This window comes from Hyla sarda, chromosome 7, assembly GCF_029499605.1.
Source record: "Hyla sarda isolate aHylSar1 chromosome 7, aHylSar1.hap1, whole genome shotgun sequence".
Taxonomy (NCBI): Eukaryota; Metazoa; Chordata; class Amphibia; order Anura; family Hylidae; genus Hyla; species Hyla sarda.
The window spans coordinates 23790138-23809965 of NC_079195.1; the positions used below are offsets into that span (position 1 = coordinate 23790138).

The 19828-nt window shown below is 43.6% G+C and overlaps 1 protein-coding gene across 2 annotated transcripts in view; it reads left to right on the plus strand.

Moving 5' to 3' along the window:
• CLCN1 (chloride voltage-gated channel 1) overlaps positions 1 to 19828 on the plus strand; it is a 185244-nt gene that overhangs the window by 137410 nt on the left and 28006 nt on the right. For both annotated transcript variants that reach the window (XM_056529083.1, XM_056529084.1), the window contains one exon: positions 13137 to 13350. In XM_056529083.1, coding sequence (XP_056385058.1) covers positions 13137 to 13350 — 214 coding nt within the window. The remainder of the gene's footprint in view (positions 1 to 13136; positions 13351 to 19828) is intronic.

The following is a 19828-nucleotide window of genomic DNA, read 5'->3' on the forward strand; positions in this document are numbered from 1 at the left end:
TCTCTCCCAAACTTATTTCTCCTACTCCTGTCTCCGGTTCTTCAGACATCTTCTCCGTAAAGGAGATACTGGCCTCCAAAAAGGTCAGAGGAAAAACTTTTTTTTTAGTGGACTGGGAGGGCTGTGGTCCTGAAGAGAGATCCTGGGAACCTGAGGACAATATCCTAGATAAAAGTCTGGTCCTCAGGTTCTCAGGCTCTAAGAAGAGGGGGAGACCCAAGGGGGGGGGTACTGTTACGCCGAGCGCTCCGGGTCCCCGCTCCTTCCCGGAGCGCTCGCAACATCCTCGCTACGGCAGCGCCCCGGTCAGATCCACTGACCGGGTGCGCTGCGATACCGCCTCCAGCCGGGATGCGATTCGCGATGCGGGTGGCGCCCGCTCGCGATGCGCACCCCGGCTTCCGTACCTGACTCGCTCTCCCTCGGTCCTGTCCCGGCGCGCGCGGCCCCGCTCCCTAGGGCGCGCGCGCGCCGGGTCTCTGCGATTTAAAGGGCCACTGCGCCACTGATTGGCGCAGTGGTTCCAATTAGTGTCTTCACCTGTGCACTCCCTATGTATACCTCACTTCCCCTGCACTCCCTCGCCGGATCTTGTTGCCCTTGTGCCTAGTGAAAGCGTTCCCTTGTGTGTTCCTAGCCTGTGTTCCAGACCTCCTGCCGTTGCCCCTGACTACGATCCTTGCTGCCAGCCCCGACCTTCTGCTACGTCCGACCTTGCTTTTGTCTACTCCCTTGTACCGCGCCTATCTTCAGCAGTCAGAGAGGTTGAGCCGTTGCTAGTGGATACGACCTGGTTACTACCGCCGCAGCAAGACCATCCCGCTTTGCGGCGGGCTCTGGTGAACACCAGTAGTAACTTAGAACCGGTCCACTAGCACGGTCCACGCCAATCCCTCTCTGGCACAGAGGATCCACCTCCTGCCAGCCGGCATCGTGACACCTACACTGTGAATATGTGCTGGCTGACTTATTCTTTGTCTGTATTGCACATACGGGGGAGTGGCTACCTCCATGTTGGCCTTGCACCCCACCCACCTCTATCAGGTGTGTATATAAGGTGTCTTGGATGTTCCAGACCCTGCCATGCTTACTGAACTGTTCACACAGAGGCATATTCACAGTGTAGGGTCCGTCCCAATGAGGCCACCTTATCGCGGTGGGATGGTCCAAGCTATTTGACCGCCGGCGGAGACAAATCTGCAAGCTAAGTGCCTCACTATTTCATAGTTTCACATTTGCATCTATTACACCATAGCGGTATAGCTATCTATCTATCTAATTTCTATCTATCTATCTATCTCCTATCTATCTATCTATCTATCTATCGATCTCCTATCTATCTGTGTATCTCATATCTATCTATCATCTCATATCTATCTATCTCATATCTATCTATCTCATATCTATCTCTCTCTCTCTCATATCTATCTATCTATCTCATATCTATCTACCTCTCTCTCATATCTATCTATCTCATATCTATCTATCTATCTATCTCATATCTATCTCATATCTATCTATCTATTTATCTCATATCTATCTCATATCTATCTATCTCATATCTATCTATCTCATATCTATCTCATATCTATCTCATATCTATCTCATATCTATCTCATATCTATCTCATATCTATCTATCTATTTATCTCATATCTATCTATCTATCTATCTCATATCTATCTCATATCTATCTATCTCATATCTATCTTAGTGTTGAGCGGCATAGGCCATATTCAAATTCGCGAATATTCGCGAATATATGGACGAATATTCGTCATATATTCGCTAAATTCGCATATTCGTAATATTCTCGTTTTATTTTCACATTTGCGAAAATTCGCGTATGTGTACTGTGAAAAAAAAACAAAAAAAAAACCGAATATTTGTAATTACGAATATATAGTGCTATATTCGCGAATATTCGCAAATATGCGATATTCGCGAATAAAATTCGCATTGCGAATATTCCTGAGCAACACTAATCTATCTATCTATCCTGTTATGAAATGTTTTCCAGTTAGTAAAGTTCCCATGAAGTACAGTTCCGTGCCGGCTCCGGTGAGGCATTATGGGCTGTGAATAGCTGGATATGGCGCTTCTATCACTGGTCACTTTGGTGCCAAACGAAATAATCTCAGCTGAGAATTCCTGGATCTGAATTCTTCACTAAGTTTAATAGCAGATTATTCAGCGTGGGATTCCCCTGGCTTCTGGGCTTTGGCACAAAAGACAAAATCTCCTGATAGAAGGCGGCATTGTTATAGTGTGGCAGCTGTGGGCATCAGTCCGGGCTCAGAGACATATAAACAGCCTGGGAGATTGTTGTGATGGCCGAATCCCAGTGTCAGGCCTTCTTAAAGGGGATGCACCCAAAACTTTCCATTTAGACCAGGTGTAAATGAGATCAACAAACTTAAATATTAAAATGGAAACTATGTACGGTAATTTACATGTTGTTTATTAGTGATACAGACAGTCATCACTTTAGATTGAGGTTGTCACAGTCCCACCCCTGCTTAGCAGCACTGAAGAGAAATGGGTTCTTATTGCAAGTTCTTGACTTTACCAATGCATGTATTTTATAATAGGGTCATCTTACTTGTCATTCATTTAGGTCACAGAAAGTAATTGTTGCTTAGTTGGTTGCACAATCTATTTCCCAGTGCATTGTTGCTTACTGACTGTAATATGTATTTCCCCTGAGGAAGCTGTACTGTGGATTGTTGCTGAGTAAGTGTTACTATGCTTTCCCCTGAGGAAGCTGTACTGTGTATTGTTGCTGAGTAAGTTTTACTATGCTTTCCCCTGAGGAAGCTGTACTGTGTATTGTTGCTGAGTACGTTTTACTATGCTTTCCCCTGAGGAAGCTGTACTGTGTATTGTTGCTGAGTAAGTTTTACTATGCTTTCCCCTGAGGAAGCTGTACTGTGTATTGTTGCTGAGTACGTTTTACTATGCTTTCCCCTGAGGAAGCTGTACTGTGTATTGTTGTTGTATATTTGCTGAGCTTTAATGTGTAGTGTTGTTGAGTTGCATTTTCCCTCAGGAACCTGTTCTTCACATTTTTGCTTAGTGAGTTGTGCAATGCATTGACCCTGTGGAAGCTGTACTATGCGTTGTTGTTAAGTTGCATTTCCACTTAGGAAGCTGTACTGCGTATTTTTGCTAAGATGCATTGCCCCAAGAGAAGCTGTATTGTGCATTGTTGCTTAGTGAGTTTTACAATGAGTTTCCCCTGAAGAAGCTGTGCTGTGTATTTTTGCTGAGTTGTATTTCCCCTGAGGAAGTTTTACTGCACATTGTTGTTGAATTGCATTTCCACTAAGGAACCTGTACAGAATATTTTTGCTTAGTGAGTTATGCTATGCCATGCCCCTGCGGAAGCTTTACTGTGTATTATTGCTTAGTTGCATTTCCCCTGAGAAAGCTCCACTGTGCATTGTCACTGAGTTGCATTTTCCCTGAGGAAGCGGTACTGTGCATTGTGAATAAGTAAGTTGTACTATGCATGGCCCCCTGAGGAAACTGTTCTGTGCATTCTGGCTCAGTGAGTTGCTGTTCTGAATATCATTGCTAATTTTCATTTCCCCTGAGGAAGCTATACTGGGCATTCTTGCTTAGTAGTATTTTCCCTAATGAAGCTCTACAGCGCATTCTTGTTGAGTTGCATTTTTCATTGGGAAACTGTACTGTGCATTCTGGCTTAGGGGGTTGCATTGTCCCTGAGGAAGCTATACCAGTCATCTTTGCTTAGTGAGTTGTGCTATGCATTTACCCTGAGGAAGCTATACTGTGCATTCTTGCTTAGTAGTATTTTCCCTAATGAAGCTCTACAGCGCATTGTTGTTGAGTTGCATTTTTCATTGGGAAACTGTACTGTGCTTTATGGCTTAGGGGGTTGCATTGTCCCTGAGGAAGCTATACCAGTCATCTTTTCTTAGTGAGTTGTGCTATGCATTTCCCCTGAGGAGGCTGTACTGTGTATTGCTGCTTAGTGATTGGACTCCCTGCGATCAGATAGGGGATCCTTATTTTTTATGTTGCTCGAATATCCATTTAAACAAATTGTAGCTTTGTTGTTGCTGCTAAACAAGACATTATGGCCCTTATTTACTAAGAGTGTTGTGTAGGTTTCTTTGTGGGTTTTAATTCTCTACAATTTATTTTCCACGGTATTTACTAAGGTTTCCCTACATTTTCCACTTTCCCTACACTTTTCTTTTTTTACACATGTTCTGATCTGTCGGGTTTTCCTCAGCTGAAATCCACCACATTTTATGTGGAAACCTTAGTAAATATGTTGGGTTTTTGTGAAAATGTCGGGAACACGCCCCTTTTCTGAGACCACGCCCCCTTTCCCAGACGGCCACGCGCCTATTTCGGGTTTTCTTAGCAAAATGGAGAGTTAGTCGGCTTTTTTCAATTCTGGCGCAAATTCTGGCGCAAAATCTGGTGCATACAGAATTTCTGCCACAATGCGACTGTTACGCCGAGCGCTCCGGGTCCCCGCTCCTCCCCGGAGCGCTCGCTTCACTCTCCCCGCTGCAGCGCTCCGGTCACATCCTCTGACCCGGGGCGCTGCGATGCCGCTGCCAGCCGGGATGCGATTCGCGATGCGGGTAGCGCCCGCTCGCGATGCGCACCCCGGCTCCCGTACCTGACTCGCTCTCCGTCTGTCCTGTCCCGGCGCGCGCGGCCCCGCTCCCTAGGGCGCGCGCGCGCCGGGTCTCTGCGATTTAAAGGGCCACTGCGCCGCTGATTGGCGCAGTGGTTCCAATTAGTGTGTTCACCTGTGCACTTCCCTATATCACCTCACTTCCCCTGCACTCCCTTGCCGGATCTTGTTGCCATTGTGCCAGTGAAAGCGTTCCTTGTGTGTTCCTAGCCTGTGTTCCAGACCTCCTGCCGTTGCCCCTGACTACGATCCTTGCTGCCTGCCCCGACCTTCTGCTACGTCCGACCTTGCTTCTGCCTACTCCCTTGTACCGCGCCTATCTTCAGCAGCCAGAGAGGTGAGCCGTTGCTAGTGGATACGACCTGGTCACTACCGCCGCAGCAAGACCATCCCGCTTTGCGGCGGGCTCTGGTGAAAACCAGTAGTGGCTTAGAACCGGTCCACTAGCACGGTCCACGCCAATCCCTCTCTGGCACAGAGGATCCACTACCTGCCAGCCGGCATCGTGACAGTAGATCCGGCCATGGATCCCGCTGAAGTTCCTCTGCCAGTTGTCGCTGACCTCACCACGGTGGTCGCCCAGCAGTCACAACAGATAGCGCAACAAGGCCAACAGCTGTCTCAACTGACCGTTATGCTACAACAGTTACTACCACAGCTTCAGCAGTCATCTCCTCCGCCAGCTCCTGCACCTCCTCCGCAGCGAGTGGCCGCTCCTGGGCTACGCCTATCCTTGCCGGATAAATTTGATGGGGACTCTAAGTTTTGCCGTGGCTTTCTTTCCCAATGTTCCCTGCATCTGGAGATGATGTCGGACCTGTTTCCCACTGAAAGGTCTAAGGTGGCTTTCGTAGTCAGCCTTCTGTCCGGAAAAGCCCTGTCATGGGCCACACCGCTCTGGGACCGCAATGACCCCGTCACTGCCTCTGTACACTCCTTCTTCTCGGAAATCCGAAGTGTCTTTGAGGAACCTGCCCGAGCCTCTTCTGCTGAGACTGCCCTGTTGAACCTGGTCCAGGGTAATTCTTCCGTTGGCGAGTATGCCGTACAATTCCGTACTCTTGCTTCAGAATTGTCCTGGAATAATGAGGCCCTCTGCGCGACCTTCAAAAAAGGCCTATCCAGCAACATTAAAGATGTTCTGGCCGCACGAGAAATTCCTGCTAATCTACATGAACTTATTCACCTAGCCACTCGCATTGACATGCGTTTTTCCGAAAGGCGTCAGGAACTCCGCCAAGATATGGACTCTGTTCGCACGAGGCGTTTCTTCTCCTCGGCTCCTCTCTCCTCTGGTCCCCTGCAATCTGTTCCTGTGCCTCCCGCCGTGGAGGCTATGCAGGTCGACCGGTCTCGCCTGACACCTCAAGAGAGGACACGACGCCGTATGGAGAACCTCTGCCTGTACTGTGCTAGTACCGAACACTTCCTGAGGGATTGTCCTATCCGTCCTCCCCGCCTGGAAAGACGTACGCTGACTCCGCACAAAGATGAGACAGTCCTTGATGTCTACTCTGCTTCTCCACGTCTTACTGTGCCTGTGCAGATGTCTGCCTCTGCCTTCTCCTTCTCTACTGTGGCCTTCTTGGACTCTGGATCTGCAGGAAATTTTATTTTGGCCTCTCTCGTCAACAGGTTCAACATCCCGGTGACCAGTCTCGCCAGACCCCTCTACATCAATTGTGTAAATAATGAAAGATTGGACTGTACCATACGTTTCCGCACGGAGCCCCTTCTTATGAGCATTGGATCTCATCACGAGAGGATTGAACTTTTGGTCCTCCCCAATTGCACCTCGGAAATTCTCCTTGGACTCCCCTGGCTTCAACTTCATTCCCCAACCCTGGATTGGTCCACTGGGGAGATCAAGAGTTGGGGGTCCTCTTGTTCCAAGAACTGTCTAAAACCGGTTCCCAGTAACCCTTGCCGTAACTCTGTGGTTCCTCCAGTAACCGGTCTCCCTAAGGCCTATATGGACTTCGCGGATGTTTTCTGCAAAAAACAAGCTGAGACTCTACCTCCTCACAGGCCTTATGATTGTCCTATCGACCTCCTCCCGGGCACTACTCCACCCCGGGGCAGAATTTATCCTCTCTCTGCCCCAGAGACTCTTGCCATGTCTGAATACGTCCAGGAGAATCTAAAAAAGGGCTTTATCCGTAAATCCTCCTCTCCTGCCGGAGCCGGATTTTTCTTTGTGTCCAAAAAAGATGGCTCCCTACGTCCTTGCATTGACTACCGCGGTCTTAATAAAATCACGGTTAAGAACCGCTACCCCTTACCCCTCATCTCTGAACTCTTTGATCGCCTCCAAGGTGCCCACATCTTTACTAAATTGGACTTAAGAGGCGCCTATAACCTCATCCGCATCAGAGAGGGGGATGAGTGGAAAACGGCATTTAACACCAGAGATGGACACTTTGAGTATCTGGTCATGCCCTTTGGCCTGTGCAACGCCCCTGCCGTCTTCCAAGACTTTGTCAATGAAATTTTTCGTGATCTGTTATACTCCTGTGTTGTTGTATATCTGGACGATATCCTAATTTTTTCTGCCAATCTAGAAGAACACCGCCAGCATGTCCGTATGGTTCTTCAGAGACTTCGTGACAATCAACTCTATGCCAAAATTGAGAAATGTCTGTTTGAATGCCAATCTCTTCCTTTTCTAGGATATTTGGTCTCTGGCCAGGGACTACAGATGGATCCAGACAAACTCTCTGCCGTCTTAGATTGGCCACGCCCCTCCGGACTCCGTGCTATCCAACGCTTTTTGGGGTTCGCCAATTATTACAGGCAATTTATTCCACATTTTTCTACCATTGTGGCTCCTATCGTGGCTTTAACCAAAAAAAATGCTGATCCCAAGTCCTGGCCTCCTCAAGCAGAAGACGCCTTTAAACGACTCAAGTCTGCCTTTTCTTCGGCTCCCGTCCTCTCCAGACCTGACCCTTCCAAACCCTTCCTATTGGAGGTTGATGCCTCCTCAGTGGGAGCTGGAGCTGTTCTTCTACAAAAAAATTCTTCCGGGCATGCTGTCACTTGTGGTTTTTTCTCTAGGACCTTCTCTCCAGCGGAGAGGAACTACTCCATCGGGGATCGAGAGCTTCTAGCCATTAAATTAGCACTTGAGGAATGGAGGCATCTGCTGGAGGGATCAAGTTTTCCTGTTATTATCTACACCGACCACAAGAACCTCTCCTACCTCCAGTCTGCCCAACGGCTGAATCCTCGCCAGGCCCGGTGGTCTCTGTTCTTTGCCCGATTTAATTTTGAGATTCACTTTCGTCCTGCCGATAAGAACATTAGGGCCGATGCTCTCTCTCGTTCCTCGGATGCCTCAGAAGTTGAACTCTCTCCGCAACACATCATTCCACCTGACTGCCTGATCTCCACTTCTCCTGCCTCCATCAGGCAGACTCCTCCAGGAAAGACCTTTGTTTCTCCACGCCAACGCCTCGGAATCCTCAAATGGGGTCACTCCTCCCATCTCGCAGGTCATGCGGGCATCAAGAAATCTGTGCAACTCATCTCCCGCTTCTATTGGTGGCCGACTCTGGAGACGGATGTTGTGGACTTTGTGCGAGCCTGCACTATCTGTGCCCGGGATAAGACTCCTCGCCAGAAGCCCGCTGGTTTTCTTCATCCTCTGCCTGTCCCCGAACAGCCTTGGTCTCTGATTGGTATGGATTTTATTACTGATTTACCCCCTTCCCGTGGCAACACTGTTATTTGGGTGGTCGTTGATCGATTCTCCAAAATGGCACATTTCATCCCTCTTCCTGGTCTTCCTTCTGCGCCTCAGTTGGCTAAACAATTTTTTGTACACATTTTTCGTCTTCACGGGTTGCCTACGCAGATTGTCTCGGATAGAGGCGTCCAATTCGTGTCTAAATTCTGGAGGGCTCTCTGTAAACAACTCAAGATTAAATTAAATTTTTCTTCTGCATATCATCCCCCGTCCAATGGACAAGTAGAAAGAATTAACCAGATCTTGGGTGATTATTTGCGACATTTTGTTTCCTCCCGCCAGGATGACTGGGCAGATCTCCTCCCATGGGCCGAATTCTCGTATAACTTCAGGGTCTCTGAATCTTCCTCCAAATCCCCATTTTTCGTGGTGTACGGCCGTCACCCTCTTCCCCCCCTCCCTACTCCCTTGCCCTCTGGTCTGCCCGCTGTGGATGAAATTTCTCGTGACCTTTCCATCATATGGAGAGAGACCCAAAATTCTCTCTTACAGGCTTCATCACGCATGAAGAAGTTCGCGGATAAGAAAAGAAGAGCTCCTCCCGTTTTTTCCCCTGGAGACAAGGTATGGCTCTCCGCTAAATATGTCCGCTTCCGTGTCCCTAGCTACAAGTTGGGACCACGCTATCTTGGTCCTTTCAAAATTTTGTGTCAAATTAATCCTGTCTCTTATAAACTTCTTCTTCCTCCTTCTCTTCGTATCCCTAATGCCTTTCACGTCTCTCTTCTCAAACCACTCATCCTCAACCGTTTTTCTCCCAAATCTGTTCCTCCCACTCCTGTTTCCGGCTCCTCGGACATCTTCTCTGTCAAAGAAATCTTAGCCTCCAAAAAGGTCAGAGGGAAAACTTTTTTTTTAGTGGACTGGGAGGGTTGTGGTCCTGAAGAGAGATCCTGGGAACCTGAGGACAACATCCTAGACAAAAGTCTGCTCCTCAGGTTCTCAGGCTCTAAGAAGAGGGGGAGACCCAAGGGGGGGGGTACTGTTACGCCGAGCGCTCCGGGTCCCCGCTCCTCCCCGGAGCGCTCGCTTCACTCTCCCCGCTGCAGCGCTCCGGTCACATCCTCTGACCCGGGGCGCTGCGATGCCGCTGCCAGCCGGGATGCGATTCGCGATGCGGGTAGCGCCCGCTCGCGATGCGCACCCCGGCTCCCGTACCTGACTCGCTCTCCGTCTGTCCTGTCCCGGCGCGCGCGGCCCCGCTCCCTAGGGCGCGCGCGCGCCGGGTCTCTGCGATTTAAAGGGCCACTGCGCCGCTGATTGGCGCAGTGGTTCCAATTAGTGTGTTCACCTGTGCACTTCCCTATATCACCTCACTTCCCCTGCACTCCCTTGCCGGATCTTGTTGCCATTGTGCCAGTGAAAGCGTTCCTTGTGTGTTCCTAGCCTGTGTTCCAGACCTTCTGCCGTTGCCCCTGACTACGATCCTTGCTGCCTGCCCCGACCTTCTGCTACGTCCGACCTTGCTTCTGCCTACTCCCTTGTACCGCGCCTATCTTCAGCAGCCAGAGAGGTTGAGCCGTTGCTAGTGGATACGACCTGGTCACTACCGCCGCAGCAAGACCATCCCGCTTTGCGGCGGGCTCTGGTGAAAACCAGTAGTGGCTTAGAACCGGTCCACTAGCACGGTCCACGCCAATCCCTCTCTGGCACAGAGGATCCACTACCTGCCAGCCGGCATCGTGACAGCGACAGATTCTGGCGCACAACCCGACAAAACGTGTCAGGTTTGCAATAGTAAATGAGGGCCACTTTGTGTAAACAACCTGATGTTCTGGTGAGACCTCACTTGGAGTATTGTGCGCAGTACTGGAGGCCGTATCTCCAGAAGGATATAGATACTCTAGAGAGAGTTCAGAGAAGATACTAAACTAGTACATGGATTGCAGGATAAAACTTATCAGGAAAGGTAACATGTATAGAAGAAAGAAGAGACAGAGGGGATATGATAGAGACTTTTATAAACATAAAGGGAATCAACACAGTAAAGGGGAGAGGAGATTTAAAATAATAAAAAACTACCACAAGAGGACATAGTGTTATATTAGAGGGGAAAGGTTTCTGCAGTAATATCAGGAAGTATTACTTTACTGAGAGAGTAGTGGATGCATGGAATAGCCTTCCTGCAGAAGTGGTCGCTGCAAATACAGTGAAGGAGTTTAAGCATGTATGGGATAACCATAAGGCTATCCTTCATATAAGATAGAGATAAGGCTATCCGTCATATAAGATAGAGATAGGTATAAGGCTATCCTTCATATAAGATAGAGATAGGCATAAGGCTATCCTTCATATAAGATAGGGATAAGCATAAGGCTATCCTTCATATAAGATAGGCATAAGGCTATCTTTCATATAAGATAGAGATAGGTATAAGGCTATCCTCCATATAAGATAGAGATAGGCATAAGGCTATCCTTCATATAAGATAGGGATAAGCATAAGGCTATCCTTCATATAAGATAGAGATAAGGCTATCCGTCATATAAGATAGAGATAGGTGTAAGGCTATCCTTCATATAAGATAGAGATAGGCATAAGGTTGTCCTTCATATAAGATAGTGATAGGCATAAGGCTATCCTTCATATAAGATAGGGATAAAGCTATCCTTCATATAAGATAGAGATAGGTATAAGGCTATCCTTCATATAAGATAGAGATAGGCATAAGGCTATCCTTCATATAAGATAGGGATAAGCATAAGGCTATCCTTCATATAAGATAGGGATAAGGCTATCCTTCATATAAGATAGGGATAAGCATAAGGTTATGCTTTATATAAGATAGGGATAGGTATAAGGCTATCCTTCATATAAGATATGGATAAGGCTATCCTCCATATAAGATAGGGATAAGCATAAGGCTATCCTTCATATAAGATAGGGATAAGGCTATCCTTCATATGTGATAGGTATAAGGCTATCCTTCATATAAGATAGGGATAAGCATAAGGCTATGCTTTATATAAGATAGGGATAGGTATAAGGCTATCCTTCATATAAGATAGGGATAGACATAAAGCTATCCTTCATATAAGATAGGGATAGGCATAAGGCTATCCTTCATATAAGATAGGGCATGGGACTATTGATAGGATTCAGATTATTGGGCAGACTAGATTTATACGCAATTAGCAAGACACCTCCAACAAAAGAGTGGTTCTGTAGGTGGTGATCACAGACCACTTGTCAGTTCCTATGCTTCCTGGTTGATGTTTTGGTCACTTTTGAATGCTGGCGGTGCTTTCACTCTAGTGGTAGCATGAGACTGAGTCTACAACCCACACAAGTGGCTCAGGTAGTGCCGCTCATCCAGGATGGAACATCAATGCGAGCTGTGGCCAGAAGGTTTGCTATGTCTGTCAGCGTAGTGTCCAGAGCATGGAGGCGCTACCAGGAGACAGGCCAGTACATCAGGAGATGTGGAGGAGGCCGTAGGAGGGCAACAACCCAGCAGCAGGACCGCTACCTCCGCCTTTGTGCAAGGAGGAGCAGGAGGAGCACTGGCAGAGCCCTGCAAAATGACCTCCAGCAGGCCACAAATGTGCATGTGTCCACTCAAACGGTCAGAAACAGACTCCATGATGGTGGTATGAGGGCCTGAGGTCCACAGGTGGGGGTTGTGCTTACAGCCCAACACTGTGCAGGACGTTTGGCATTTGCCAGAGAACACCAAGATTGACAAATTCACCACTGGTGCCCTGTGCTCTTCACAGATGAAAGCAGGGTCACAATGAGCACATGTGACAGATGTTAGAGTCTGGAGACGCCGTGGAGAACGTTCTGCTGCCTGCAACATCCTCCAGCATGACCAGTTTGGCAGTGGGTCAGTAATGGTGTGGGGTGGCATTTCTTTGGGGGCTGCACAGCCCTCCATGTGCTTGCCAGAGGTAGCCTGACTGCCATTAGGTACCGAGATCCTCAGACCCCTTGTGAGACCATATGCTGGTGCGGTTGGCCATGGGTTCCTCCTAATATATGACAATGCTAGATCTCATGTGGCTGGAGTGTGTCAGCAGTTCCTGCAAGAGGAAGGCATTGATGCTATGGACTGGCCCGCCCGTTCCCCAGACCTGAATCCGATTGAGCACATCTGGGACGTCTCGCTCCATCCACCACAGACTGTCCAGGAGTTGGCGGATGCTTTAGTCCAGGTCTGGGAGGACATCCCTCAGGAGACCATCTGCCACCTCATCAGGATCATGCCCAGGCGTTGTAGGGAGGTCATACGGGCACGTGGAGGCCACACACACTACTGAGCCTCATTGGGACTTGTATTAAGGACATTACATAAAGTTGGATCAGCCTGTAGTGGGGTTTTCCACTGTGATTTTGAGTGTGACTCCATATCCAGACCTCCATGGGATGATAAATTTGATTTCCATTTATCATTTTTGTGTGATTTTGTTGTCAGCGCATTCAACTATGTAAAGACAAAAGTATTTCATACGATTAGTTCATTCATTCAGATCTAGGATGTGTTATCTTAGTGTTCCCTTTATTTTTTTGAGCAGTGTATTATCCTGTGCATAGTTAGTAAATTGTATTGGTATATAACTATACATCTGGAGTGAAAAGAAAAGCGGTGGGCGGGGCTACAATTTGATTGACAGATCTGATCTTAGTTTCTATTCTGCTATAGTCCTGTGTTGTAAGATCAATGCATGCAAATATTTGTACATCTTTTTATATATATTTGTCCGTTTCCTAGGTGCGGCTGCACTTACCGGTGCTGTCACGCACACGGTCTCCACCGCCGTCATCTGTTTCGAGCTGACGGGTCAGATCTCTCATATTCTCCCCATGCTCATCTCCGTCATCATGGCCAATGTGGTTGCTCAGAATCTTCAGCCGAGTCTTTACGATTCCATCATTCAGACCAAGAGATTGCCGTACTTACCCGACCTGTCCTCGTGTCACGTTAGGTAGGCCATGGAATGTGTATCATGTGTAACTTTAAAAATGTTGATTCTTTCTCCCTCCGACATATGGCGAATGATCATCTCCTACACATCAGATGGTCAGCTTAAAGGGGAACTCCGGAGGAAAAAAAATGTTTTCAAATCAACTAGTGCCAGAAAGTTAAACAGATTTGTAAATTAATAATGTATGGAGACATATATGAAATGTCCGGCACAGCTCCGGCAAGCGAGGGCGGTATGCAGTAATGGTAGGATCCGTGTGAAGGAGTACGGTGAGACCAACACAGGTGCTAGTACAGGGTGCAGGTAGGAAAGGCACAAATCGCTGTAGTATCCAAGCATTAGAAGAAAACCGCACTCACCCGTACGTTGTGCACCGAGACTTTATTGCGTGAAGATCATAAAATGAACACCAGGCGCAGGTAACCGTCAGGAACGTCAAAGACACACACACGCGAAGTTACAGCTGTTTCACGGGACTAGCCCGCTTCGTCAGACTCCACCCTCTGATGACGCCTCGCAGGTTAAGTACTCACCTCTGTTGTCGTCATCAGCAGGGTGTTAGCACATAGGTAAGATAAATCTAAAATCAAAATAGAACCTTTAAAAACAACACTCTATGGCAATATTAATATAAAGACTAGAAGGACAAGCCTGCACTAACTTCAAAGAAAAACACTGAAATCAGGTTTGTCATTCAGCCCAAGATGTCCTTGGGCATCCAGGCGTAGAATAAGCTCTGCTTCTGCTCGTAACAACATTTTCTTTCTATCTATGCCTTCTCGGGGTAATATCCTTTTTATTCCAAAGAACCTGAGGGCTGCAGGATCGTTGTTCTACATGCCGAATAATATACCAAAAAGCAATAAATAAATCAAATAAAATGCTTGAAAATTACAGCAAATACAAGCATATTATTCAGACTGAAAATACAACATGTGAACATGGGCCAATAGTAATAGCAGCCGTACGCCAAATACAAGGACAGACAAAAACCCCTATACATACCAGCCTCTATGTCCTGACAGTCCTATAATGATGATAATAATAATAATGATGATGATGATAATAATGATAATTGTAGTAGTAGTAGTAGTAATAATAATAATAATATCACAACAATAATAATAATGATGATGATAATGATAATAATGATAATTGTAGTAGTAGTAATAATAATAATAATAATATCACAACAATAATAATAATAATGATGATGATGATAATAATGATAATTGTAGTAGTAGTAGTAATAATAATAATAATAATAATATCACAACAATAATAATAATAATGATGATGATGATGATAATAATGATAATTGTAGTAGTAGTAGTAATAATATCACAACAATAATAATAATGATGATGATGATAATAATGATAATTGTAGTAGTAGTAGTAATAATAATAATAATATCACAACAATAATAATAATAATAATGATGATAATGATAATTGTAGTAGTAGTAATAATAATAATAATACTATCACAACAATAATAATAATAATGATGATAATGATAATTGTAGTAGTAGTAATAATAATAATAATAATAATATCACAACAATAATAATAATAATGATGATGATGATAATTGTAGTAGTAGTAATAATAATAATAATAATATCACAACAATAATAATAATAATGATGATGATGATAATTGTAGTAGTAGTAGTAATAATAATAATAATATCACAACAATAATAATAATAATAATGATGATAATGATAATTGTAGTAGTAGTAATAATAATAATAATACTATCACAACAATAATAATAATAATGATGATAATGATAATTGTAGTAGTAATAATAATAATAATAATATCACAACAACAATAATAATAATGATGATGATGATAATAATAATTATAATTGTAGTAGTAGTAGTAATAATAATAATATCAACAATAATAATTATAATGATGATAATAATGATAATTGTAGTAGTGGTAATAATAATAATAATAATAATAATATCACAACAATAAAATAATAATGATAATAATGATAATTGTAGTAGTAGTAGTAATAATAATAATAATAATATCACAACAACAACAATAATAATGATGATGATGATGATGATAATAATAATAATGATGATGATGATAATAATGATAATTGTAGTAGTAGTAGTAATAATAATAATAATAATATCACAACAACAACAATAATAATAATGATGATGATAATAATAATAATGATGATGATGATAATAATGATAATTGTAGTAGTAGTAGTAATAATAATAATAATAATATCACAACAACAACAATAATAATGATGATGATAATAATAATGATAATTGTAGTAGTAGTAGTAGTAGTAGTAATAATAATATCACAAGAACAGCAATAATAATAATGATGATGATAATAATAATAATAATGATGATGATGATAATAATGATAATTGTAGTAGTAGTAGTAATAATAATAATAATAATAATAATAATAATATCACAACAACAACAATAATAATGATGATGATGATAATAATAATGATAATTGTAGTAGTAGTAGTAGTAGTAGTAGTAATAATAATATCACAAGAACAGCAATAATAATAATTAGAGATGAGCGAACTTACAGTAAATTCGATTTGTCACGAACTTCTCGGCTCAGCAGTTGATGACTTTTCCTGCAGAAATTAGTTCAGCCTTCAGGTGCTCCGGTGGCTGGAAAAGGTGGATAAAGTCCTAGGAAAGAGTCTCCTAGGACTGTATCCACCTTTTCCAGCCCACGGGAGCACCGGAAAGCTGAACTAATTTATGCAGGAAAAGGTATCAACTGCCGAGCCGAGAAGTTCGTGACGAATCAAATTTACTGTAAGTTCACTCATCTCTAATAATAATAATAATTAATAATAAATAATAAATGATTTTACTGATAATATTAATAATTACAATAATAATTACTATAATATTTTTTTTTTTTATGGCACCAACAGATTCGGCAGCACTTTACAATTTTGGCGATACAATACATTATTATTATTTAAATGATGATGATAATAATCAGAAGTAGAATGGTGCTTGTGGTGGTGAGGATGATGATAATAATATTAATATTATTACAATAATAGTAATAATAATGGTGACTTTACTGATAATATTAATAATTAAAACAATTATTATAATAATATTTATTTTTATGGCACCAACAGATTCTCCAGCACTTTACAATTTTGGGTATACAAACAAAGACAAGTATCAGATATTAATATAATAATAATGATAATATTAATAATAATAATCAAAATACTACTTCTAATTTTTATTATTTTAATGATGATGATAATAATAATCAGAAGAAGAATGGTGGTGATGTTGATGATAATGGTTAACATTATAATAATAATAATAATATTTATTTATTTATATGGTGCCCTTAAAAATAGATCTTTATTGATATACATTAAAACTTAACCCCTTATGTCTGTCAATCAATAACACATAAATATGGTGACCAAATTACACAAAAAACTCAAAAACCACCACCTGAGTATGGTGCCAATCTCCTAAAGTAAGGCCGAACCAGACTGTATATATATATATATATATATATATATATATATATACAGAAAGACAAAAAGGTACCCGCACTCACCGCGAGGAAACAGCAGACCGACTTCTATGGCATATCGGACAGATCCGACTTCAGGCTGACTGCAGGGCGCTCAGAGTGGAGGCGACTGCTGACAAAGTTTCGCGCAGATCGCGCTTCTTCCGGCCTCGTAGTATATCACACAATAGAGTTATACCTTGTATTCACATGTTGATACCCCTGATTGATCATGTATACTATGAACACGTGGTTCATACCAACGATAGATAAGACCATTTATACTTTCCTTCACTGTGGTCCCATACTCAACCTAAGTTCAAACACTACGGGAAAAATATAAAAAGATCTACTTTACAATGATTCTTTTTATTCCGTTCCAACGCGTTTCCCCCCCTATAATGCTGAGAAGGGTGCCCGGAGAGACATTATCATATATGTCTTTATCTTAAAGGGGTACTCCGCTGCTCAGCGTTTGGAACCAACTGTTCTGAACACTGGAGCTGGCGCCGAGAGATCGTGATGTCATAGCCCCGCCCCCCTCATGACGCCACATCCCGCCACCCTCAATGCTATGATGTCACAAGCTCCCGGCTCCAGCGTTCGGAACAGTTTGTTCCAAATGCTGAGCAGCGGAGTACCCCTTTAAGGCATTACTCGTCAGGGGTCAGGCATTCTTTATAGCCATTTATCAGAACACCAGCCCTAATTGAGCGGCATTACCACCAGCATTGTAGGGGGGAAACGCGTCGGAACGGAATAAAAAGAATCATTGTAAAGTAGATCTTTTTATATTTTTCACGTGGTGTTTGATCTTAGGTTGAGTATGGGACCACAGTGAAGGAAAGTATAAATGGTCTTATCTATCGTTGGTATGAACCACGTGTTAATAGTATACATGATCAATCAGGGGTATCAACATGTGAATCACAGTTACAAGGTATAACTCTAATGTGTGATATATATATATATTTATATATATATATATATATATATATATATGTACAGGGTTGGCCATTTATATGGATACACCTTAATAAAACGGGAATGGTTGGTGATATTAACTTCCTGTTTGTGGCACATTAGTATATGTCAGGGGGGGGGGGAAACTTTTCAAAATGGGTGGTGACCATGGCGGCCATTTTGAAGTCGGCCATTTTGAATCCAACTTTAGTTTTTTCAATAGGAAGAGGGTCATGTGACACATCAAACTTATTGGGAATTTCACAAGAAAAACAATGATGTTTTATCATAACTTTATTCTTTCATGAGTGATTTACAAGTTTCTGACCACTTATAAAATGTGTTCAATGTGCTGCCCATTGTGTTGGATTGTCAATGCAACCCTCTTCTCTATATACTACTATATACTACTATATACACCGCAGGAGAAATGCTAGCACAGGCTTCCAGTATCCGTATACACTGCTATATACTATTATATACACCGCAGGAGAAATGCTAGCACAGGCTTCCAGTATCCGTATACACTGCTATATACTACTATATACACCGCAGGAGAAATGCTAGCACAGGCTTCCAGTATCCGTATACACTGCTATATACTACTATATACACCGCAGGAGAAATGCTAGCTCAGGCTTCCAGTATCCGTATACACTGCTATATACTACTATATACACCGTAGGAGAAATGCTAGCTCAGGCTTCCAGTATCCGTATACACTGCTATATACTACTATATACACCGCAGGAGAAATGCTAGCACAGGCGTCCAGTATCTGTATACACTGCTATATACTACTATATATACACCGCAGGAGAAATGCTGGCACAGGCTTCCAGTATCCGTAGTTTCAGGTGCTGTAAGTCTCATATCTTCACAGCATAGACAATTGTCTTCAGATGACCCCAAAGATAAAAGTCTAAGGGGGTCAGATCGGGAGACCTTGTGGGCCATTCAACTGGCCCACGACGACCAATCCACTTTCCAGGAAACTGTTCCTCTAGGAATGCTCGGACCTGACACCCATAATGTGCTGGTCACCATCTTCCTGGAAAAACTCAGGGAACGTGCAGCTTCAGTGCATAAAGAGGGAAACACATCATCATGTAGCAATTTCACATATCCAGTGGCCTTGAGGTTTCCATTGATGAAGAATGGCCCCACTATCTTTGTACCCCATATACCACACCATACCATCAATGTTTGTGTTCCAACAGTCTTGGAGGGATCTATCCAATGTGGGTTAGTGTCTGACCAATAGCGGTGGTTTTGTTTGTTAACTTCACCATTCACATAAAAGTTTCCTCATCACTGAGCAAAATCTTCTGCGTAAACTGAGGGTCCTGTTCCAATTTTTGTTTTGCCCATTCTGCAGCACCTGAAACTACGGATACTGGAAGCCTGTGCTAGCATTTCTCCTGCGGTGTATATAGTAGTATATAGCAGTGTATACGGATACTGGAAGCCTGTGCTAGCATTTCTCCTGCAGTGTATATAGTAGTATATAGCAGTGTATACGGATACTGGAAGCCTGTGCTAGCATTTCTCCTGCGGTGTATATAGTAGTATATAGCAGTGTATTCGTATACTGGAAGCCTGTGCTAACATTTTTCCTGTGGTGTATATAGTAGTATATAGCAGTGTATACGGATACTGGAAGCCTGTGCTAGCATTTCTCCTGCGGTGTATATAGTAGTATATAGCAGTGTATACGGATACTGGAAGCCTGTGCTAGCATTTCTCCTGCGGTGTATATAGTAGTATATAGCAGTGTATACGGATACTGGAAGCCTGTGCTAGCATTTCTCCTGTGGTGTATATAGTAGTATATAGCAGTGTATACAGATACTGGAAGCCTGTGCTAGCATTTCTCCTGCGGTGTATATAGTAGTATATAGCAGTGTATACGGATACTGGAAGCCTGTGCTTGCATTTCTCCTGCGG